This window comes from Silurus meridionalis, chromosome 15, assembly GCF_014805685.1.
Source record: "Silurus meridionalis isolate SWU-2019-XX chromosome 15, ASM1480568v1, whole genome shotgun sequence".
Lineage (NCBI taxonomy): Eukaryota > Metazoa > Chordata > Actinopteri > Siluriformes > Siluridae > Silurus > Silurus meridionalis.
The window spans coordinates 21,571,489-21,595,652 of record NC_060898.1 but is presented as its reverse complement, the minus strand read 5'-3'; the positions used below and the strand labels follow the sequence as shown (position 1 = coordinate 21,595,652).

The 24,164-nt window shown below is 40.8% G+C and overlaps 3 protein-coding genes across 3 annotated transcripts; all 3 read right to left on the bottom strand.

Annotated features, from left to right (window-relative positions):
* Positions 1-1,986: 1,986 nt before the first annotated feature.
* Positions 1,987-6,476, bottom strand: dynll2b (dynein, light chain, LC8-type 2b). Its single transcript, XM_046867304.1, has 3 exons — positions 6,318-6,476; positions 2,740-2,876; positions 1,987-2,571 (listed from the first exon to the last, which is right to left on the bottom strand). Exons 2-3 carry the CDS (start codon positions 2,869-2,871, stop codon positions 2,434-2,436), a joined length of 270 nt encoding a protein of 89 aa, XP_046723260.1. The 5' UTR covers positions 2,872-2,876; positions 6,318-6,476; the 3' UTR covers positions 1,987-2,433.
* Positions 6,477-9,286: 2,810 nt separating this feature from the next.
* Positions 9,287-12,560, bottom strand: srsf1b (serine and arginine rich splicing factor 1b). The gene is made up of 5 exons (XM_046867303.1): positions 12,403-12,560; positions 12,123-12,319; positions 11,094-11,281; positions 10,789-10,961; positions 9,287-10,086 (listed from the first exon to the last, which is right to left on the bottom strand). The coding sequence occupies exons 2-5, from the start codon at positions 12,314-12,316 to the stop codon at positions 9,898-9,900; spliced, it is 744 nt and encodes a 247-aa protein (XP_046723259.1). The 5' UTR covers positions 12,317-12,319; positions 12,403-12,560; the 3' UTR covers positions 9,287-9,897.
* An 892-nt stretch (positions 12,561-13,452) lies between these two features.
* Positions 13,453-21,825, bottom strand: pigs (phosphatidylinositol glycan anchor biosynthesis, class S). The gene is made up of 12 exons (XM_046867302.1): positions 21,744-21,825; positions 21,387-21,526; positions 19,461-19,572; positions 19,283-19,372; positions 19,098-19,189; positions 18,113-18,350; positions 17,635-17,777; positions 17,436-17,550; positions 17,163-17,308; positions 16,315-16,415; positions 15,985-16,195; positions 13,453-15,231 (listed from the first exon to the last, which is right to left on the bottom strand). The coding sequence occupies exons 1-12, from the start codon at positions 21,760-21,762 to the stop codon at positions 14,953-14,955; spliced, it is 1,686 nt and encodes a 561-aa protein (XP_046723258.1). The 5' UTR covers positions 21,763-21,825; the 3' UTR covers positions 13,453-14,952.
* Positions 21,826-24,164: the final 2,339 nt, after the last annotated feature.

The following is a 24,164-nucleotide window of genomic DNA, read 5'->3' as shown; positions in this document are numbered from 1 at the left end:
TACCCCCCTGTCCTCTACATTTGCCTCTTTCGAACTAACTACCTGCATGTCTTCCCTCACCACATTCATAAACCTATTCCTTGGTCTTCCTCTTTTCCTCCTTCCTGGTGGCTCCATCATCAGCATTCTCCTACTGATATACCCCATGTCCCTCCTCTGCACATGTCCAAACCATCTCAATCTTGTCTCCAAAACGTCCTACATGCGCTGTCCTACTAATAAACTCATTTCTAATCCTGTGCATCGTCGTCACTCCCAATAAACATCTCAACATCTTCAGCTCTGCTACCTCCAGCTCCACCTCCTGTCTTTTATTTAATGCCACTGTCTCTAAACCATACAACATAGACAACATTCGAATCTGTTAAGGGTCTAATTTTATTTGTATACAATAATAACAACAAAAAAAAAACACTGTCCTTTTGTAAAAGAAGGCGTCCTGATGATTTACACCATTTAAAACACCATAATTACTTTAGACCATTTACAAGTATATTTTGTCTTCATGCTCCATGTTGAGTTTGGTTTCACTAATAATAAACATACATTTGCAAAAAGCATTCGTATTTGTTCATGCCCATGTTGATGACTTGAAAAGTTGTAATTAAAGGTACATTTAGAAAAGATAAAAATGATTAAGTTGCCATTAATCAAGAGTTTACTTACGTTGGCCGAGCTATAAATCACAATTAAATATTTTAATCAACTGACAGCTCTAACATACTATATATAAAAAATAAACTTGAAACTCATCACAATGAAACTCATACACGACAAACATCAACCTTCATTGTGGCTCGAGTGTGCTGGTCATCTATCAACACCTTTCTGGAAGGTTCTGTTCAGTTGCTCTGGGTTATGATTAGGTGGATATTCTTAATTCCTGGTGGTAGTAGAGGTGAAACAGAACACGTGGGAAGAGTGGTTCAGTAGTTAAGATGTTGAATTATGGTAGAAGGTCATGAGTTCAAATCCAAGCACCATTAAGTGGCAACCGCTGGACCCTCGACTGCTCTAATGTGTGCAGGAGATAAACGTAAGTCACTCTGGATAAGAGAGTCTGCCAAATGCCTTAACGGCATCATACATACGTTTTGATCACGTGACACGCTCATACAGATAAAGCTGTCCACCAAATAATGTAAATGGAGGGGGAGTGGTAGCTCAGTGGTTAAGGTGCCACTCTTGGGCCCTTGAGTAAGGCCCTTAACCCTCTGTGCTCCAGGGGCACTGTATAATGGCCGACCCTGTGCTCTGACCCCAGCTTCTGAGCAAGTCGGGTATATGCGAAGAACAAATTTCACTGTGCTGTAATGTGACAAAGTCTAATCTAAATGTAATTGGATGTACTATAACAAGCGGGAAACCCTTTTTTGTTTCAGAGACCTGGCAAGAACTTCACAAGATGTTTCCCACAGTGAGGGCGGAAAAAAGCTATTTTATTAATGCACAAAACTAGGAATCCAGATGATCCTCAAAGCCACTTGTGGTCATCCAGGCTTAATAGGAACACAGTTCCACATGTAAATAGCACGTTTGGATTTAATTACAAAGAACAAGGGGATAAAATGCAGTTTGCAGTAAAATCGGAAAATATCAGATCCTTCATGTTAAAAAGGGCTCTGGAGAACGAAAGAGGGATATTTATTAGCAACCTGGTGATCTGGGAAGTTCAACCCTCATCACTGTCCCCAGAAAACTGTGATGAGGTAAATAAATTGTTACTGTATTTAAGTAGCTTTTTTGGGTCTCTGTACTTTACTGATGCATTTCCATTTGGGGAAACTTTAAAATGTAGTGAATTTAAAAGTCAAATATCTTACTTTTAAAAAGGACACTTTTACTGGAGTCAATTAACCACTGAATCTCTACTTTAACTCAACTACATGGTTTGTGTACTTCGTCCACCGCTACCAAAAACCGCCAGAGTATCAGATGTAGAGAATAAGATTCACGTTTGCAGTTAAACAGGAAAAAGAAACAATGTGGTGTGTTATACTTTAATATTACTTAAAGGCAGCAGTCAAAGCAGTTTATACAACTTTAGTGCAAAACAAAATCTTACTTTGCAAAAATACTCAGCAAAAAAAGTTGCTTTAACTCAAGAGCAACTACAGAAAAGCCACATATACAAATTAAATATTGTACACGGTCCATGCACTTATGCACAGCCTCCATAGCCATTTTCTCATGGTGAGCAGGAATATGGTGTTTTGCGTGTGTGTGTGTGTGCATGTGTGTGTGTGTGTGTGTGTGTGTGTGTGTGTGTGTGTGTGTGTGTGTGTGTGTGTGAGATGTGGCATCAATCATCAGTGCATCACAGTCCAGGTTTGGAGCTTGAGCTCAGAATTTGTGCGATGGGAAAAAAAAAAAAAAGAAATAGTGGGGGGAAAAAAAAAAATCCCCCCCAAAAAAAAAGGTAGAAAGCCTTTCTCAGCCTGACTTGAAAAGCAGGATGGCAACTTGACCGAGATAGAAGTAGATGAAGTGCTTCGTTTCGTGCGTCACGTAGCTGCCGAAGTTTCGTCCCACGATGCAGTGCCACGTGGGGTTGTACTTCTTGTCAAACTCCTGCAAGTTACATAAAAAAAAATTATTTAATTTCATTGTAACTAAAACTCATTGGGATGAGGAACAATTCGAGGAACTGTAAAACAAGCTCAATATGACGATTGACATACACAGTCACCAGAACCACCGCCTCAATCGATCACTTGACATAATCTGCACCAGCGTTACCTTTTTGATGTAGGCAGCGATGTCCTTCTCGATGTTGTACTTCTCCATGGCCTGTGTAGCACAATCCACGGCATCCTGCTGCATGTCCTCGGTCATGTCAGCATTCTTGATTACGGCCTTTCTGTCAGTCATGATGTCTAAGAAAGAAAAGAAACACCACAGGATCAGAGATCGAGGGAAAACCGGTCTGCACTGACGCGGACATAATCGCACGAATCACGTTCATTACAGCGCTCGTTTTGATATTATACGGTAAATACGCTGCACATTTTGTTCCTCTGTTACAAAAGCACGAGGCTATTTTTAAATGCAGCCAAGGACTATTTTCTCCCTTTCACCTTCCAATTTAGAAATCGCCACTTCTCAGCTCATTAGACCCAATCACAGGACATGGCAATTCTTTAAAAGCCAGGGTTGTGCATGCATATGAAAGCACCACCTCATACACACCCCCCACAAGACTGGTGCATTGCTAAGCGACAGGCTCAAGTGGATCCCCACTGCGTTTCGCTTGCGGTGAAAACTGCAGCCAGTTATGACCGAGTGCCACATGGTGCGACTTTGACTCAGACATTAGGCATGATTTCGGGTCCAAGTTCTGTTCCTGCGACAAACGGTGCCGCTAAATGGTTCCTCTTTAGCGCTTACTGTTGAATGGTTTCAGCAGGCCTTCTTGTGGTCCAGGATATCCTTTAAAACATGTTCTCCATCCACTGCCTGGCTCTCCCATTCAGACAAAAGCTATCGATGTAAACAATTAAGCAAACACAAGCACATCTTTTCAATCTGCTGCTCAAAAAATACACTCAAAGTAAACTGCTATCTGCCCTCTTCCACATACACGAGTCTCCAGACATACACAATTGGCTACACGGACCAGTCATAACATTATGACTTAATGGGATATATTAAGCAGCAAGTGAACATTTTGTCCTCAAAGTTGTCAGGATTTGAGAGAGTTCGAAAAATTGTGACGTCTAGACGACTGGGTCAGAGCGTCTCCAAAACTGCAGCTTTTGTGGGACGTTGCACGTGAGGAGTGAAGGGTGGTCAGCGTTGTCAGCTCCAATAGAAGAGCTCCTGTAGCTCAAACTGCTGAAGAAGTTCATGCTGTTGATGCTCGACGGCTCTGAACTGTTTTGGCAGCAAAAGGGGGGCTGACACAATATTAAGCAGGTGGTAATGTTATGCCTGATGGATGTATCCAACTAGAGAACAATATCCAGCCGACCAACACAAGTGTCTTAATAAACACATCTATTTAAGATCTATTTTTGTGTACACCTCTGTGGTAACTGTTTGGGGGAAGAACCACATAGGACTAGAAATGTCAGATGTCGAAATACTTTTGTTGATGTATTTTAGGAAATAAAGGAGTGAGAGAATATAAACCCGGCCTGCAAGGTTGTGTTACAAGTTGTAATAATTTCAAGAGGCCATTAGTTTAACACCCAGCTGTTATCTGGATGCAAAGCTGCAGGTTTTAGAAATTAACTGCCAGTTATATCAATCCATTTCACCCAATTAGTACCAATTAATGACTGCACACCAACAATGTGAAAGCCAAAGCTTGTGCTGGAGTGCTTTTCAAAATCAGACACGGGCCTCCATGCTTTACAGGATTTATACTGGAAATTTAAAAGGATGTCTTTAGTAATTAATACCAGAATGCGTATGAGAACTATTCCATCGAAGAAATAAAAACAGATTTACGAGGTTGAATAAAAAGACTCTGATGTCTATGCTTTTTCCTTCCATTTTGAAGAACGCCCTTCATATCCCAAGCTGTATAAACGGTGTCATGTTCATCATTTTCTCTGCAGTCGTATGAAATGCAACGCAAGTGTGAGCAAAACGCAGGCTTTCTTAGTCATGTGTCAATGACTGAACCAGTGGATTGTGCTGCGGTGTTCAAAAGGATTTTCTAGCTTTACAAATTCAAACCAACGCAGCAGGTCTGCTAGTTTTACAGTCATCCTCAGGTTCATTTAAAGAGGACAAAAAAAGGCCACGTCCATCAAGAACCTCAGATTCTTCCATTTTCTACACAGCCCAGGAGAGGAAGAACAAACATAATCCAGGTCTCCTCCACAACAGAGGAAACGGCACACTGGATTTCCTAATGCTCCACACTCAACATGGTCCAGGGACAAATATAAGAACGTGCTGTTGAATTGAATTCGAGTGGGTAGTTCGGGCCTCAGTGGGCAGCGCAAGGCCGCGTCCTGTTCAACCAGATGCATTTAAATGTCATTTGGTGTAAGAGGAATTTGTATAGTTGTAAAATTCATGTATGAAGATTATGCAGATGGAACCAGACTGGGCGGAGGTCATGCAAGATATTCCCGGAGCACGATTATTAGTGTCTGGACAAGGATTAACAAAAATAAATAAATAAAATAGACAGAAAACGTGAAATGTTCATAAACCACAATGCAGTAAAAAATACTGCATTTAAACAAGACCATTTTGCGTTTCGGACTAAGCAATAGCTCAACCAACACATTGCAGGTTACACCGATTCAGATTCGCAACCTATAAAACAATCCAAATGGATTTTGAGAAAGTTGTTGCTCAACAGAAACTCATCTAGAGGACTAATACGATAATGAAAGCGGTCCAAGCACTGAACCGTACATTTGATTGACTCGGTGGGTAGATGGATACTCAACCAACAACCTCTAAGGGACCACATCTTACACAGCCTAGAGCTTGGAAATCATAAAGATGGACAGCAAAAGAGGTTTTACTTTAGACAAGTCTGGATAATCATCATAAGTGATCAGGTTAGTTGATTACCCTGGTCAGTGATTCGGTGCTTGGACCCCTATTACACGCCACCTATACAGGACTATGAGACTTGAGTGTAATCAATAGGATATTATAGATCGGAAATATGACTCGATTGATTATACTGAAGATCTTTCCCATACAGTTGTAAAACTGCGGTTCCTGGTTCCTCTCAAGGTTCCTGTATGATGTTTCAGGGAGTTTTACTTTGCCACAGGATGGTAATGAGGGATAAATCCAAATCTAGATCTGGATATCTGCAAAAGCCGATGAAAAGTGTGATCTTAATCAAATACACAAAAACAAAAAGATCTAAAAATAAATAAATAACATTTTTGGAGGAAAATCTGGAAAATAAAATCCAGCCCTGCCTATGAGAAAATGTGTCCTGGCTACCGATGTATTTGCTCTTTACATTATAGGGGGAAACAAATCCAGATTTATCATTCTGATTTATTTTATTCCTAAATAAACCTGTCTAATTTAATTTATTTCTAATAAACCTGTGTAATAAAGCACTGAACGTCAAATCAGCGTCAGGCGCGTTCACAAATCAGGATGAAGACAATGAAGGCAATAAATAGGTATTTCCTTGGAAATAGAAGTGATAAACGTGTCTGTATCGGATCATATCAGATCAGATTAGATTGGACCGGGATCTGCATGTCATGCTTGCTCTCTTCCCGTACTTTCTCCAATCAACTTGTGCGCGTGCACGACGGCGTCCCCGTTAAAAATAAATTAATAAATAAAATACCGGCAAAAAATTAAAAACACGGACAACTTACCGTTTTCTCACAACTCCTGCAAGCTTCGATTATTTTAGGGCTCGTTTTCCACTTGTCTCGTTTGGACCGGCCGGACGCGACGTTACATCCACCACTTGTGCTTCCTTGTTACGTCTGCCCACTGTCCATGCAACGGCTGCGCTTTTCACTCATATTCGCGCGGTGGGGGGGCGGGGGGGCGCGAGGGGAAGAGAAAGGAGGAGGCGAGACCTGCTAAGACACGCCCACCTCACTGCACCTCGCCCTCTGATTGGCTACGGCGCCGTCTCTGTCTGCTTGTTACCAGCGTTTTCCACTAGCTTCCTACCGCCCGCGTTTTATTTCATCCCACAATGCATTACGGTGGGAGCCGAGAAGCTAGTCAGGCTCTCTGGGCTTCAGGCCTCATTTACACCTCAGGCTGTGGATGAAATGACCTTTCCGTCCTCCTTACTATTAAAGTCATTGTTTACATTTTTTTTTCCTGAATATTAGGTACATTTTATGCCAGATTTTTACAACGGGTCATTTTATAGCCACACCATAGCCAAAAGAAATCATAACGAGAATGTGGTCATGATTGACACAAATATTTACATATAAGGTCAGATGCATGACCGGTCCACCATGGACATCTGAGGAACCCAGAAGGAACTCAAACAAGGAGACCAAGCTAAAATTCCATACAACCAAAGTTCAGAAATGAACCCTGAGGCTATGAGCTAGAGACGCTACCTATATACAGCTATCACCTCCCAAAATAGGTTATATACCCTCCACGTCCAACTGTCTTCTCATAAACCCTAGATTTTGAAAACCACCAAATGGCCTAGATGTAATCTTTCAGAATCCTATATGGCATGATGACAAGCTGTGGCCTTGTAAACACCACGTTCGACAGAGGATCTCCCTTTTCCCCCACTAACACTTTTAAATCTTTAAGGAATGATTTCAGGGAGCATTGGCATATTTAGCTCATCCATCTTCAAGAGCATTGAATAGTGGTGTGCAGGTTCTTCCCAAAGATGTTCAATGGGTTGAAGTTGGAACTATGTACAGACTGCTTGAGTTCTACACCTCCAATCTGGGCAAACCTGGTCATCATAGTGTGTTATCATTCCAGAACAGATTTGGGGGGACGAGGACACTACAATGCTAACGGCTCGTGTGCTTCAAAGTGTGCAGCAAGTTTGCAGACCCATGTTTGGGTGTGATCATCAATACATTAATCCAGAAACTGCATTTACACCAGACTAAGTAATGTATGCAACCTTTCTGTTCACATATTATTTACCCAAGGCTTTATTGGTCATGATGACCATGTCCAGCTGTTTTATTTGAAAAAGCAGCAGATGAGAACTCCAAGCTAGAATCAGTCATGAGCATGCGTAACTGCAGACAAGAGCATATCGCAGTGTCACAGGAAGCTGACTTTTCTTAGTGTTCATCTATCATTCATGAGGTATTACTTTACATGCAGTTCTGCAACAGTAGTTGAGATCTTTGATCCCAGCTTTTGCAATAAATAGTACAGTGCGGTATCAAAAATATCCACAAGATCTAAAAATCTAGACCACCCTCTAGTTCACCTGCTTCTTTACCTTTGCTGTTGATCAAGAAATAACACCACAATGAATTTCCAAACTTTATTGAAAGAGGAAAAAAAAAAAACATTTCAAACTAGAAATCAGAAGTAGCCAATTCAGAAAATCCCACCAATTCCAACACACATTATATCTAAAAATGTTGAAGCACTTTGTATATTTGAATCCCTAAATAAACTACAAAAAACTCCCCCTCATAATGAACCTCCCAGCCCACCCTCCCAAAACCTTAAATCCCTCTTATTTACCCAGCTCCTCATGTGGATTCCATCCAAAGCAACTGATCCGGCCTCCCGGTTCCTGGCTCTGCTCCGCTTTATACCAAAAACTCATCGCATAAAAGAAAAACAACCGCAGGATCCCTTCAGTGTGCGCCTCTTTGGTCTGGCTCCGTAAAAACAAAAAGGAAAAAAAAAAAACAATTTGGTTCTAGAAAAGCCAATTGAACTGTTTTCTGCATTTTGTTTTATATCCGTTAAGTGCGGTATTGGTCAGGGGGTTGGGATCCTCTCCTACGGTTCCCGTTCCCGGTAAATTGATCCTGCTCCATGTATGTATCCATCCTTATCCTAATCCTAATCCTGCTCCTGATCCTGAACTGATCCAATGATCCGGCTCCAAGGATCGGGAGACAGTGTGTCCCTCCTCCAATCCAAACCTTTGAATACCAGCAAAATCAAAAAAGAGGGATCAAGTTAGAATCACAGCTATGTCAAAAGCTTCTAAGAGATTATCATAGGCGCGACGTGAAAAAAAGAAAAGAAAAAAAAAAAAGACTCAAAAGCATTAATGAGCACTTAACATCACATGAGCTAACAAAACCTTTAAGCACCATATGAATGTTACACTGTACTTTCATCATAAACAACTAAAACGCAAAACGTTTCCGTATTGGATTTGCAATTGACATATGAAGTGCACAAGGCAAACCTTCTTCCAAGAGTATCTCCTGAGATGTCTGAGTGGTTGCTTTATAATGGCACAGTCCAGATCCACTGTACATGACAAATGTTTTGTATTTGGGCCAAGCGAAAAAAAAAAAGAGGGAAAGTTAAAAAAGTAAAAAAAAACAAAAGAACCCTGTATGCACGAGCGTGGCGTTACGACAGAAAACACATGCAGGCCAATGAAGAAAAGGTAGAATAAAATGGCGAGGGAACTATAAAAGGAGGGTAAAATGGCAAAGCAAAAACAAACTGTTACTTCAATAAGAAAATTCAGGTTACTGAAAGTCTGAGGGAATTTAAAAAAAAAAAAAACCTGCAGTTTGTTTGTAGGTGACTAAAGACGCTTGTCATCATACCATTGCCAAAATTGAAATGCCTGCTCCTCCTCCTCCTCCAAAAACGCTTTATCCTAATATGAATGAACTGTGCTTGACAATCCTTTATTCCAAAGAATTCTTTAATCCTGCTCCTCTGTTTGTCTATAGAAAGACACATGAAAAGGTAAAAATAGAACAGTTTTGCAACAAAAAAAAAAATCCTAACCATCAAAATTAAAACCCGAATTAATCCCACTCTGAAACCCTTTCATGAACACAAAACAGGGGGCCAATTTCATGATATTTTCTTTAGCATTTGGATATCTACCTTATCTGACACATGGACCAACAATGGAGTATGAAACACCATTTAAAATATGGATGCGGTACAAAAGACACAAGGGAAGAAGGGGACAGAATAAGACGGGACAAAACACTAGGAGGGGTATGTATGTGTGTGTATGTGTGTGTGTGTGTATGTATATAAGATGAGGGAGAAGGAAGACAAACGGGAACATCCACTTATCTACATTTCAATTTGATCTTGTTAGCCTAAGGATTAAGTAACGAAAGACTCATTTCTGGAAAATTCCGCTGCAAACCAAATTAAGTCGTCGTCAACTCGGGAAATGAGGGAACAAGTCATAAGGGTGATGAAGTACAAGTGTGGGTCCAGCAGAGGGCGACGCAGGGTGTGTGGTTGTGGTTGGAGAGCTAGCTGTATTGTGGGAGTTTAAGTGCGGGAGCGAGAGCGGCTGTGACGGGGCGAGTAACGTGGAGATCCTCTGCTGCGGCGCGGCGAGTAGCTGCGGCTACGGCTGTTGCTCCGACTGCGGCTTCTGCTGCGGCTACGAGAGCGCGAGCGCCCATAGCTCGGGCTCCGTGGGCCGTCCACCTTTACGCGGATGTAAGCCGTCTCGCCCTAGGAAACACACAACACATCGCTTTCTAACACAGAACCGGCGAACGTTCACCAAGTCAGGAATTACTTACCATGTGTGCACCTGAAACAAACGTTAGTCTAACATCAAATCAGCCGGCGAGCGCACGACGGGGCTAAGCCATGCTTCCTCCGAAGCACAGAGAGCCGGCCGATCATGCTGTGCCACGCCTGCAGCGCACTCTGAGGAATGCGCTACCTGCCCTTTTCCGCATGCATGACCTCATAGAAGGCCACGATTGGCTAGCGTTGCTGTGATAGACAGGAAGTACGTGTGCAATTCGTCAGACCCAGAGTCAGCATGGCTAATATTGCTCCACTGGTCCCAGGCCACGGATGGCCGTGACATCACCTAGTTTATCATCTGAAGCTTCTCCCCTCCCCACCCTGAGACGAAATACAAACTACAGAAAGAAACTTTCAGCATAGGAAGTGGAAATAAAGGGATGGCATCTAAAAAAAATAAAAGAACTAGAAGACATTTTGGTGTCAAACGCACAGCCCAATAGCAAAATCACTTACATTCAAGTAAGCCATTCCTTGGATCCTCCTAGTCCTCCTAGTCCATGTGGCTCCACAACGGGTTTCTGACAACCTTACCTTGAAACATCCCAATCCTTAAGCTATGCCCTGTCCTGTCCTGTCCTTCCCAATGGCGATTCCTATTCAGAAACCCAAACGTACCTCGTGGGACCGGAACTTAGTGTTATCCAGCTTTCGCACGGCGTAGGTCATGTCTTCTTTGCGCACAAACTCCACAACACCGGTGCCATCTCGGAAAACATCAGCGTAACATACATCACCTGCTTCGCGCATGTGATCCTTAAGGTCCTGCCAGCTTCCGCTAGGAGGGAGTCCTGTGTACCAAAAAAATAAATAAATAAAAAAACATTAGTACTGACAGACTTCCATCATTACAATAAATGAAAGAAACAGATACAAAGTCTTTTGTTTTTAAAATAATGTGAAATTATTACCAATTTACAAACCTGAAACTATGACCCTGTACTCGGAGCGCCGGGACGGAGGGCCGTATCTGCCTCTTGGAGCCCCAGCTCCACCACCTCCTCCACCACCACCTCTTCCCCCACCTCTGCCACTCCTGGGGAACTCCACCCGCAAACGATAGCCATCGTAGTCATAGCCATCTCTTCCATACACAGCATCTTCTGCATCTCTAGCGAAGGAGAAAGCATGTGTGTTCAACAGCCGTGGAAACACACCGCAAGCAGAAATCTGCTTCTGTCTGGAATCTCAATAGAAGTCTTTAGAACATGTGTGTAATCTTTAATCTGTCTACTCGTTCAGGGAAACATGCAGTTAGATGGTCTGAACTGTTGTACGTTTTTACGAACAACCAAATCGGTGATTTTACACACAATTAAATTGTCTTCCAATCACTGAATGTCTTTGTTTCCTAGCGACCAATCACTGATCAAACAAACAAAACTGATGTCATTTAATACTTATATTTATAATACATTATGGTTTATATTAATTTTTTCCCTACTACTAATACCCTAATTACACAATTACTCACGTTTACTGAATTACTGAACTCTTGATTTAACTAATTATAAATAATTAGCTTGTAGTGTTTAACCAAAAAACTCTACACATTACAAAAAGCTATTCTTAGAAGAAAAAAAAAAGTTTTCTATTCTGATGAACATCTATTGAAACTTTCATGCAAACCGTTTGATATGCAAATGTTATGAATATTCAAATGAGCACGCAGAGTCTAGAATCTTACTTGAGCACACTTTACCGAGAAAAGTTAACTATTCGGACTTTAAGGTTGATTCCATTCTCTGGTGAAAGAAAATTATTTTGATAAATTGTTTTAAAAAGGCACAAATTAGAATAAGATGCAATAAAAAAAAAAGAGATTTTATAAATATAAATTAACTATAGCCCCGCCCCCGCACACAAACACAGCGCCGCCATGTTTGCCCGAGTTAGCCAGTTAGCTAAACGAAAAGGTGTTTTTTTTAAATTCATTTTTATTTTATTTTTACCTGGGGTCTTCAAACTCAACAAACGCGAAAGGTGGTCCTCCTCGTCGGTTTTTCAGGTCGATATCACGGATCGCTCCGTATTTGTAGAAAACGTCCTCGACGTCTTTGGTGCGGATGTCAGGAGGCAGATTCCCCACGTAGATTCGACAGTCGTTGTTTCCTGCCGGACCTCGGATCACTCCACCGCTAGACATATTCTAAGAAAAAAACACTCCTAATTTACAACAAAAAAAATGACTAAAAATCCTTATTATTATTAACAACACAAATGCATACTCACCGAAGTCAAGTAAAACAAAAGGGGGCTTCTGAACACGAAATGCGTCTCGCACCTAAGATGGCGTCTTCCCTTCTTTCTTCCTGCTCGCTCGCCCGCCCCTCTTCGGCCAATCCGAAATCAGGGCCGAAATCAAAATGGCGGCCTGCTTACTACATAGGTGTACTACGTCAGCGGTACAAGGCGTCGTTTTACGTACCCTAACTAGTGCACTATATGTACAACAAGGAGCTGTTTAAGATTTAACCGAACTACATGCGCGTTCACGTTACACGAGGTGCGTGCCTGTGGAAAAATTCGCGCACTTATAAACACTAAATAACTTTAAAGGTGCGATAGATGTTTTTATTATTATTATTATTATTATTATTATTAATAAAGTCTTACTTGAGCAAATTACCTGAAAAATAGTCGAGATATGATAAAAAAAAAAACATATATTGATATTTCTTAGTGCGCATGCGTACTATATAGCAGCAAATGGGAAAACTGATTTCCGGCCCGTAAAGCTTGTTTATGTTAGGATGGGACTAATGTCAGTCATTTTTATAAGCACGTTGTGAAAAAGGAGGGAAAACAAAAATTCACGTCACACCTTATAAATCACACTCCCCAAATTACCACTATCCTACTGAATGCACTTTTAAAGCATTTGCGTAATTTAATCCTAAAAACAACAAAAAAAAAAACCTCACAATATAATGACGTACATCATTATATATAAATGACTATATAGATAACCACCAAATGCAACTTTAAATAATTTGCATATCTCTTTCCCCTAAAGAAAACAATGTAACCTGGAGGTCTCTCTCGTTCATATACCAGAAACTTCTTAAATAAAATTATTACATCTGTCGATCTTTTTTGTTTGACTGATCAGAAGCATCGCATTCTGATTAATACCTTATTCATATTTCCTTTCACATGACAATCAACACAGCTATCCATCGGTTATCCACGGATTCCATTATGTGAAATATACGCAACACTGTAGCGCAAGGAATATCACAATTACAGGAAAATAAATAAACACACATCTGGTATCAGAGATGCGATTTCAAGGACTTAGAATTCAGGGGTTAGTTTACAGCCGGTATGAAATGGGTTTTCCAATAAGACCAATTTAATTAAAATAAAAAATAAATCAATTAAATAAAACTATGTCTTGTGAGGAAAAAAAAAAAAAAACATAGTACAAATTAAAGCGTTTTAAATATAAAAAAATACACCACCTGTTTGTTCAATGTTTTGCGGTTTCACAATTTCTTTAGAACACACACACACACAAAAAAAAAAAACAACAGCAGCAACAAAAAGAATCGTACAATTGGCCATCATTAGTTCAGCTTCTCATATACAAATCATTCTGGTACACTGTACAGTTATTGACTTAAATCCAGTTTAACTGAGCCAGATTGTTCCATCCACACTTTAGTGAGAGCTTGTGATTAGTCGGTGCCCTGATGTATATCGTTACGACGTGAACGTAAAGAAAATTACAAAAGTAGACATTGTAATGAGTAATTCTGACAAAATATTCATTACACAATGCCTTAGACAGCTGAATTAAAAAAATGTAGGTACATTCCTTCAACACTGCTTCAAATGAAAAGGCACAGCAATTGAACTGCAGATTACACTATATGAACTAAAGTATTGGGACACCTGTAGCATGAATTTTTCCCTTCACTTGAACTGGGGGACCCAAACCTGTTCCAGCATGACAATGCCCCTGTGCACAAAGCCGGCTCCCTGAAGATATGCTTTACACGGGTTGGAGTGGAAGATCTCCTGCTATAGAACTTTAAACCCTACTGCACACCTTTGAAAAGAATTGGAGCCCTGGCTGAATCCCAGACCTTGTCACAACACCTACATCAGTTCCTGAAGGAACTGAACACAAATCCCCACAAACACACTCCAAAATCCAGTGGAACATCTTCCCAGAAGAGTGGAGGTCATTATAACAGCAAATGAGGACTGAATGTAGAATGTTAAAAGGGAGTAATCTTATGGTAAGGTGTCTTCAAAAATGTGTCCATTGTACATCCAAGTACAAATGGATATGAAGTGGATTATGTCTGTGCTAAATAATGACAAAAGCAGATACTGTGAGTGAGAAAATTGGTGCACACCAAATTTAACAGAATTCTCATGCAAAGTTGAGAAAAACGAAGAAAAACCTCCATAATTTCTCCAATTCCCAAACTTCTTGAGCTAGCCTCAGGCCATTTTGTGTGGTTTTTAAGGCTGTAACCTGTGCCAAACAAAAAAATTAAAATTCATGTGTGTATGTGAAATCGCTTCTCAGTGGATGGAGAAAAAAAAACCCTGAAAACATATTAATGCTTTAGTTTAGAAGGAGACACAAAAGTAATTTCGAAAGCAGTTATACCTTTCACGCTTTAAACAAACATAGTCCTCATATAGGACTGTATAAATCTCCACAACAGACTGTCTTTAGTTACAGTATGATGCAAAAACCAGTGCATAGAAACCGACATTTCACCAACAGGCACCGACGCGTTCTGCGCGTGCAGTCGTGTTCTCTCAGTCCTTTTTGGCGAGTTTTTCGGCACGTTTCTGTCTAAACTCGTTGATGATCTTGAGCAGCGAGAGCACGATGGGCACACACATAGGCAAGAAGAGAGGGATGTAAATGGCGAACTTTTGGTCGTCTGGAAAATACAAGAGATGCAAAAGAGAGGGGTCGAAAAACGCTTTCTCCGAAGCCAGTATGGCCTCCCGGCTGTACTGCAGGGCGAAGGCCAGGTTCCCGGCTTCCAGCTCAGCCGTGGCAGCCTGCAGTGACGACACCGCGCTGGACACCTGCAATAGAGCAACAAGAGCCGGTTACAGAGCAGAAAAACGCAATAAAACCCCAACACAAAAGCAAAAGATTAATTTGTGTAAATCCTCGAAACAAGCTAGCTCCTCCTACGCTTTTGAACAGATATATACATTCACAGCAGACTACATTCTTAGACGTGAACACGTTCTGGGAAACCGTACCTGGAAGTGCGACATGCGCTCCTGTACGTGCAAAAAATGACTGACCATTACGAGGCAGTGATGCATCAAATCAATCAATAGAAATCAAATTAATGGATCCTTCCAGAAAATGTAATCACGTTTTTTTTGTTGTTGTTGAAAAATAGCAGAAATGATTCAGACTCAAACCAGAACTTTTGACCAATTTTCATTCTGAATCATGGGATTGGGTAGAGAGTAAAGTATCATGTAGTTCTCACCTGATATCAGGAAGCGAAAGTTCTCAACATTCCAAGATTTTCCGGATTTGGAGGAACATTCTTGTTTCTGTTTGCTGTATTTTTATTTTTTTTGTGCAAGTAATACGATTGTTCACTATAACTAATAGAAGAAAACGATTGTATATTGTATAGTATTAGCTCAGGAAAAGAAGAATGATTAAGTGTGAGCTTCTGTATTCTGCATTTTTTTTGACACTCAAATCAAATCAAGAGTCTTTTATTGAATTGTATTCTATTTACAGTTGTACTAAAAAAATTAAAATAAAAGTAGAGAAAACCCAACTTTGAATCTCAAGCCATGTCTCCTCACCTGCTGGGCGATGTTGTCGTTAATGACGATGTTGCTGATCTGGTCAAGGAGCTGAGCGAGTGAGGTGATGGTGGTCGTCGCTGTAGCAACGTTCTCTACACTGCGACTCCACATCAGCTGGTCCAGCTCCCAGTCGGCCAATCCTGCACTGCCTGGGCTCTGCAGAATGAAACCTGGAGGAGCTTGCGTCTTCTGGACTCCTAATAATTGCCTGCGAGAACGAGCGGAAAAACGTGATGGAAAACTACACATCGGCCTGGAACTAGGATAAAAATAAAAACAAAATAGAAAAATGTCAAAATTGTTAAGCTGGACGTGTCAAAGACGGACCTCAACTGTGCCAAGAAGACGCTCATAACTTTGGTCATGTTGATGTCAATATCGACAGGAAACTCCGCCTCGGGTCCGTACATGTCATTTACATTGTACACCTAAAAAATAAAATTGGATGTGAATTTTTCCTTTATAAAATCAGAAACATGTATATTTCTCTCTGATCCCTCCATCCTCTACCACTTCTCCACTGATCCCTCCATCCTCGACCACTGCTCCACTGATCCCTTCATCCTTTACAACTGCTTCACTGATCCTTCCATCCTCTACCACTGCTCCAACGAACCCTCCATCCTCTACCACTGCTCCACCGATCCCTCCATCCTCTACCACTGCTCCACCGATCCCTTCATCCTTTACAACTGCTTCACTGATCCCTCCATCCTCTACCACTGCTCCACCGATCCTTCCATCTTCTACCACTGCTTCACTGATCCCTCCATCCTCTACCACTGCCCCACTGATCCCTTCATCCTCTATCACTGCTCCACCGATCCCTCCATCCTCTACCACTGCTCCACCAATCCTTCCATCTTCTACCACTGCTTCACTGATCCCTCCATCCTCTACCACTGCTCCATTGATCCCTCAATTCTTTACACAATTGCTCCACTAATCCCTCCATTATCCATCAACGATCTCTTCATCCTCTCCGATTGATCCCTCCAACCTCGACCACTGATCCATCCCACCATCTACCACTTTTTCACTAATCCCTCCATCCTCTACTAATTCTCCACTCATCTCTCCATCCTCGACCCCTGCTCCACTGGCCCCTTTATCTCTGATCTCTTACAGGGAAGACATGCTTGACACACATGGATGATATAGAAAATGGGCCGTACCATTATCCCACCCCAGCGGGGGCTGTGAAAAGCATTTGAAGGCACATCCTTCTTCCTGTGGTCCCTGATAAAAAGTGGAGAGTGATGAGCTTCAGGAACATACAGCAGGAAGTTCAGCACCGGGTACGAAGATGCAGCGTTGGAGCCTGGAATTCGGCATAAAAGTCCATCGTTATATCATACATTTCGAATTTCAGTAAACCGGGCGAATGTTTCGAGGGACTGTGCTTTGCTAGTGTTTGATTAGTTTCATCTGCATAGAAATGTCCCCACCTAGTCTGGCCTCTACAGGGTTGATGACATGGGCCAGGCTGGCTGCGTTGAGAGTGTACGCTGATGCGGCGCTGTCAAAACGAGGGTTGACCCCCAGCATCGCATAGTACAGGATCTGAGAGAGACAGGTTCATATTTGCAAAAAAACGACAACTAAACGAAAGATCAAAAGGCAAGAAGACGGATAAAATCGAGCTACCTGCGAGTCGACAGAGAAGTTGGCTATGGGGGCGAGTTTGTTTAGAAGTGGCTGAATGTAGTTATGAACCGCTCCCTCGATGTTCCAGTGCAGACTGTGGGATTTGGGGTCAGGGTTTAAGAGGCTGAACGTGATTTCATAGCCTGAGAAACGGAAAAGAAATAATGACTAACGTAAGCAGAAACTCAGACGTGGTTGGTCAAAAGATGTTGCTTATGTAAGGAACGATAGAAAACACAGATTTATCGGTTATATTCGTACTGAACTGTTTTGCTACAGGAATTTTGGTTCGATACACATATATACCAACCACACAAAGCACTAATCTATGCTTCCTAAAGGGTTAATAAACATCTTACAGAAGCTTTCAGGAATTCATATTACATTTTCCAACAACAATTCCCTGTGTAAGTGGTTACTATGGAAACAACGCCCCCTACCCTAATGTTTTATTCCTTTAGCTGTGCTAATATCTGACCTGGACTGGACTTGATGGCCCTCATGCTCTCGACCAGGCTCTCCTTGCTGACCTGGCTGATGCGGATGCGGTCGCTCAGAGTGCCCATGATCTCCTGGTGACTGAAGGACATCGTGTCAATCACCTGCCTGACTTGAGGCTCCAGAGCGGACAGCACATCTTTGAGACTCCCAGCTGGTGGAAGCGGTGCAGCACGCAGCACGGCAGTGCGCCACTGCCCCACGTATACCTTTACATCCTTTACGTAAAAACAGAACCATCGATCAGTGACCACGAGCTTTCTTAATATCAGCGCCAACAAACTCAAGCTGTAAGACGCCGGATTTATAAACACAAGGTTCCAACTCGACATTTATGAGACATGAGAACGGTGCAGCTTCGTATTTATTTTTCTCAGCAAAATAATGTGCTGATTTGGTTAATGACAAGTTCTTTTTATTATTACGTCACAGAAAAAAAGTGTGATGTTTCAATTGTTTTTGTGTAGAATTAATAAATACCAATAAGTAAATCCTACAGTTTGAATCAAGAGTCCTTTAAAATTATCATAATCTCTAGAATAAATGCCGGCGAGGCATTTTTGAAACCCGCCAGATGTATATAGTACACTACATGAACAAAGGTATTGGGACACCTGACTTTTTCAGCCATATGTCATTCTTCCCCAAAACTTTTACCTCAAACCTGGAGTGGAAGATCTCCTGCTATAGAGCTATAAGCCCTATTAAACACCTTTGGGAAAAATTTGAATGCTGATTTACCAACACCCTTGTGGCATAAATCTCCACAAGCACACTCCAAAATCTAGTCAAACATCTTCCCAGAAGACTGGAGGTTATAATAACAGGACTAAATGAGGACTAAATGTGAAATGGGATATTTAAAAAGATACTCATAGCAATCTATTGCTCAGGTGTCCACAAACTTTTGTCCATATAGTCTGGGTGTGTGTGTGTGTGTGTGTGTGTGTGTGCACGAGTCTTACAGCTGGTAGCAACGTGGAGGACTCGGGGATGATGTACACAACAACAGAGCCACACGGGCTCTCACTGAGCATGTGCAGAGAATGATCTGCCGCTGATGCATGATGGGGGGAAAAAAACACAGGATTTTGACACCATATTACTCAAACTATTATTTATTCTAAATTGTCTACTGTTTAAAAAGTACCTCGAGCTGTGGGCTGATTTAAGGCGTCTTCCTCCATGATCGTAGCCGTGCGATATTTGGTTTCGTATTTGTATAGCAGCCCATTTTTAGCTTTAAAAAAATAATAATAATACAACAAAAGGGAATAAACATTTACGATTTTTTCCTCATCAAGAAGGCAGAACACTCTTTTGCTCACCGTCTATTTGGTGCTCCTGCTCTCTAGTCTGACTGAGCGGAACCTTCTTCTGTTGCTCTGGACTCAGGGTTCCTCTGGAAAACACCACCTCGACCTCAACGCTTAGCTGGAGCTGTGTTCACAAACCATAAACAACGCGACCATGATTACAGAAGCACCTGCTCATGAATGTAAAGTCAAAGATCCTAAATTAAACTGAAAAATATTATTAGTGTGGTTCTGGATTTATGACTAATCAGTGGGTAGGCAGACAGACAGAGGTAACAGATGAATAGACAGATAGACAAATAGATAAATAGACCAACAGACAAGAAACAGTAAACAGACAGATAGATAGACAGATATAGTAAACAAAAAAAACAAAACAAAGACAGACAAACAAACAGACAGACAGACAGACAGACAGACAGACAAACCACTTTATTTCCAGATAAAGTGCTTTTCCCTGAAGCTAGATAAACCCACACTGTGTTGTTAAAGAGAAGCCAGAGTACATTAATTATTGCTAATGGTTCAAATTACAAACAAACCCGAAGCTAAAACGGGCCAAAGACGACTCAACACGATGTCCCCAAAGCAACTGCTTAGCATTTGTCAAACAGATGTGTTTATGAAGAGAGAGGACATGATGAAGACATGAAAATGAGAACAAATGTACAAGACGTGTACGTACATGTATGTACGTGTTTCATTCATAGACTTTAATCATTTACTTTATTGGGCTGCTATTCATGCTTCATAAATACAAATGTTTTTGAAATTAGGGCCTCATGAAACATTTTTGACAGGACTAGCAGTTTGTAGAGAGGGACTACACGATATACTGTAAAATAAACTACCAATTTGCAGAACTGACAACTAGTTTGCAAAAATAGGACAATAGTGTTTTCAGAAATGGATTACTCGGGTGACCATCTCAGTCTGGGATTTGGTAGACAATCTGACCACACAGGATGTTTCAGAAGAGCAGCTACAAGAATAAAGACTTATGTATTCATGTGAAGGATGGAATGGAGGTAAGATGGAGGTAAGACAGAGGTGCAACAGAGGTAAGAGAGCTGTAAGAGGGATGTAAGTTGGATGTAGGGTAGATGAAAGAGGGATGCAAGGTGGATGTAGGGTAGATGAAAGAGGGATGCAAGAGGTATGTAAGGTGGATGTAGTGTAGATGAAAGAGGGATGCAAGAGGTATGTAAGGTGGATGTAGTGTAGATGAAAGAGGATGCAAGAGGTATGTAAGGTGGATGTAGTGTAGATGAAAGACGGATGTAAGGTGGATTAAAGACGGTGTACGTTGGAGGTAAGGTGGATGAAAGAGGGATGTAAGGTGGATGTAAGGTGAATGAAAGACGGATGTAAGATGGATTAAAGACGGTGTACGTTGGATGTAAGGTGGATGAAAGAGGGATGTAAGGTGGATTAAAGACGGATGTACGTTGGATGTAAGGTGGATGAAAGAGGATGTAAGGTGGATGAAAGAGGGATGTAAGGTGGCTGTAAGGTGGATTAAAGACGGTGTAAGGTGAATGAAAGAGGATGCAAGACGGATGTAAGGTGGATGAAAGACGGATGTAATGTGGATGAAAGACGGATGTAAGGTGGATGTAAGACGGATGTAAGACGGATGTAAGACGGGTGTAAGGTGGATGTAAGACGGTGTAAGGTGGATGTAAGACGGTGTAAGGTGGATTTAAGACGGTGTAAGGTGGATGTAAGGTGGATGTAAGACGGATGTAAGACGGATGAAGGACGGATGTAGGACGGATGTAGGACGGATGTAGGGTGGATGTAAGACGGATGTAAGACAGGTGTAAGGTGGATGTAAGACGGGTGTAAGGTGGATGTAAGACGGGTGTAAGGTGGATGTAAGACGGGTGTAAGGTGGATGTAAGACGGATGAAGGACGGGTGTAAGGTGGATGTAAACCTGTAAGGAGTCGAGCTCGGAGATTTGAGAGTAGGGAAGCCAGGCGCGGTATGTTTCTGTTGTTTTCCACCATAACGGCAGGCCAAGAATGATGACCACAGCGGCTATGGACAGAGCAGCGTTCCTCCCCCGCAGCTTTTCTGTAAAACCGCACAAAATACACACGTTTTTAAAGATTATAAAAACATAAATCAACCCAAAGTCACCAGTCGCAACCTGCTTCCCAGATCAGCTTTAGCTTCATCATTATTCTACTGATCCTCCAAATAACTACAAAACAGAATTATACTGGAACCACATACACTGCAGCAATAATAATAATAATAATAAATGACAGTTTGTCTATATGACACCCACCATTCTCCATTACTGCCATTACTGCATAAAATTACTACCGCATATGACGCAGCGCCACTGTCCAATCAGAAAAAAGAATCTGCACGCACTTTGACCAATCACAGAAGAGAAGAGGCGGGTTTAGTTTGCTCTACGGAAGCCTTATCAAGACAAGTGGGACACTTTATTCAAAGCAAAAAAAAAAAGGAAGAGTAGTCGTTTTAAAAAATATCTGGATCAAAAAAGGCCAGTGTCATGTCAAATTCAGAACAAAAGAAAACATGAATGCTGTCATTTTTGTTACAAGACTCTTTGCCACATGTGCACCTAAAAAATAGAAAAATTTGTGCAGCTTAAAATGTTGATACATGTTAAATTAAAATTTGTGTCAATGACTTTTTCCGTTTTTTCCCCCACTGCTCATATCTGGCATGGTGGGCAAAATCTAGCATATAGCCTTAATATCTACATAAAGATATATAACATATAGCCTTTATATCTACATATCAATATATAAAATATAGCCTTTATATCTACATAATGATATATAACATATAGCCTTTATATCTACATATCAATATATAAAATATAGCCTTTATATCTACATAAAGATATATAACATATAGCCTTTATATCTACATAATGATATATAACATATAGCCTTTATATCTACATAAAGATATATAACATATAGCCTTTATATCTACATAAAGATATATAACATATAGCCTTTATATCTACATATCAATATATAAAATATAGCCTTTATATCTACATAAAGATATATAACATATAGCCTTTATATCTACATAAAGATATATAACATATAGCCTTTATATCTACATATCGATATATAACATATAGCCTTTATATCTACATATAGATATATAATATATAGCCTTTATATCTACATATAGATATATAATATATAGCCTTAATATCTACATATAGATATATAACATTAAGTAGGAGTATTAGGCATTTCAGTGTTAAATTGAGTTCTGGGATGAAGGGGTCTTCATTAGCATTTCAGTATCTCAGAGTCTGGGCCGAAATCCCAAAAGTGCTGCACTTCTGCATTTAATGAGGTTAGGATACCCATCATTGCTTAGTTTCTTTTAGTCTGTGTACACTCCTTTCAAGTGTATTAGCTGAAACCATTTACCACTTAAATATACTTTCAGACTTGAAACTAGCATCGGTGTAAAATATATGGAGCAGTTTCTGCTCCTAGCATCAAGATCTTCTTATTCTCTGACAGTGTTATGATAGACCTGATGAGATCCTTTTAACATTGGTGTTGAAATTTATATCTGTAAAATATTTATTTATGTGAAGCTACTTTGGAATGATTCTGGTCCTATACTATACAAATGGCAATAAATTTAATTAATGCCGCTACCACCACCATGCTTTAATATAGCGGCAATGTTTTCAGGCACCAATAGCTCCCTCTCCTAAACCCAGCTTTGTGGAGCATCCAAGCTATGATCCTCTTATTTTGTTTGCGCTTTGGAACCCTATATCTTGGTTGCTTCTCTTACTCCATAATTGATCATGCCTCTAGATGCAGTCATCACTTTCTATATTTTACATATTAAATGTTGAGAATGCATGGGATTTTTTTTTCAATATCCAAAACCTTTAGATTGACTCTAAGCTGTTTTGATGGCTCCATGATGCTCTTCTTTGATTCTTTGAGGAACAGGAGCATTTTTAGTGAGGTCAGTAAGATGCTGGCAAACTTCCACCAATCTCTGGTTGCCAGTGCAGCCATTTTGCAGCAGTATGCTAATCAAGAAGGTTAAGCCACTCAAACTCTACATCCCACAATTACACTGTATCCATGTATTTTTGCATACGCTATGCAAAAAGTATTGGGACACTGGACTTTTCCACCCAAACATGGTTCTTCCCCAAACCACAAAGTTCTACTCACATTTGTATAAGATATCTTTGGAGGTCATGGAAAGAAATTCTCCCTTATCATCATCACCCCAACCTGTTCCACATGGTTTGGTGTGGAAGATCTCCTGTTGTAGAGCTCTAAACCCTGTTGAAAAGCTTCAAGATAAATTCTTCTTGCTGACTGCATCCCAAACCGCCTCACCTCTCCTACACCAGTTTCTTTGCTAACACTCTTGTGACGGAGCACAAATTTACACAAGATTTTGCGGTACCTCTTTTCAGAAGATTGGAGGTTATTACTAAATGTGGAATGGGATATGAAAAAGAACAAATCTTATGCTCAGATGTGCACAAACCTTTGTCCATGTACAAAGGTTTGTAGTGTAGTGTAGATGTACACTGATCAGGCATACACTGGTGATCAAAATTAGAGAACAATTTATAAACAATTCTGAAATAATGTCATCTTCACTGCTTAACAGTGGAGGGAGTTTTTGTCCTGTCTATACCATGCTACCAGAACACCTTTTCCAC

What these genes read in the sequence shown, in the direction of transcription:
- srsf1b (XM_046867303.1), bottom strand. Translation starts at nt 12,316, where the DNA reads ATGTCTAGCGGTGGAGTGATCCGAGGTCCGGCAGGAAACAACGACTGT. An exon ending in GTACAGGGTCATAGTTTCAG is followed by an intron (nt 10,962 to 11,093) that starts GTTTGTAAATTG and finishes TTTGGTACACAG; the next exon opens with GACTCCCTCCTAGCGGAAGC. An exon ending in CTAAGTTCCGGTCCCACGAG is followed by an intron (nt 10,087 to 10,788) that starts GTACGTTTGGGT and finishes TGTGTTTCCTAG; the next exon opens with GGCGAGACGGCTTACATCCG.
- pigs (XM_046867302.1), bottom strand. An exon ending in CCCGCTGGGGTGGGATAATG is followed by an intron (nt 16,416 to 17,162) that starts GTACGGCCCATT and finishes TTTATTTTTTAG; the next exon opens with GTGTACAATGTAAATGACAT. An exon ending in GTCTTCTTGGCACAGTTGAG is followed by an intron (nt 16,196 to 16,314) that starts GTCCGTCTTTGA and finishes TCGTTCTCGCAG; the next exon opens with GCAATTATTAGGAGTCCAGA.
- dynll2b (XM_046867304.1), bottom strand. Translation starts at nt 2,871, where the DNA reads ATGACTGACAGAAAGGCCGTAATCAAGAATGCTGACATGACCGAGGAC. An exon ending in TCGCTGCCTACATCAAAAAG is followed by an intron (nt 2,572 to 2,739) that starts GTAACGCTGGTG and finishes TGTAACTTGCAG; the next exon opens with GAGTTTGACAAGAAGTACAA.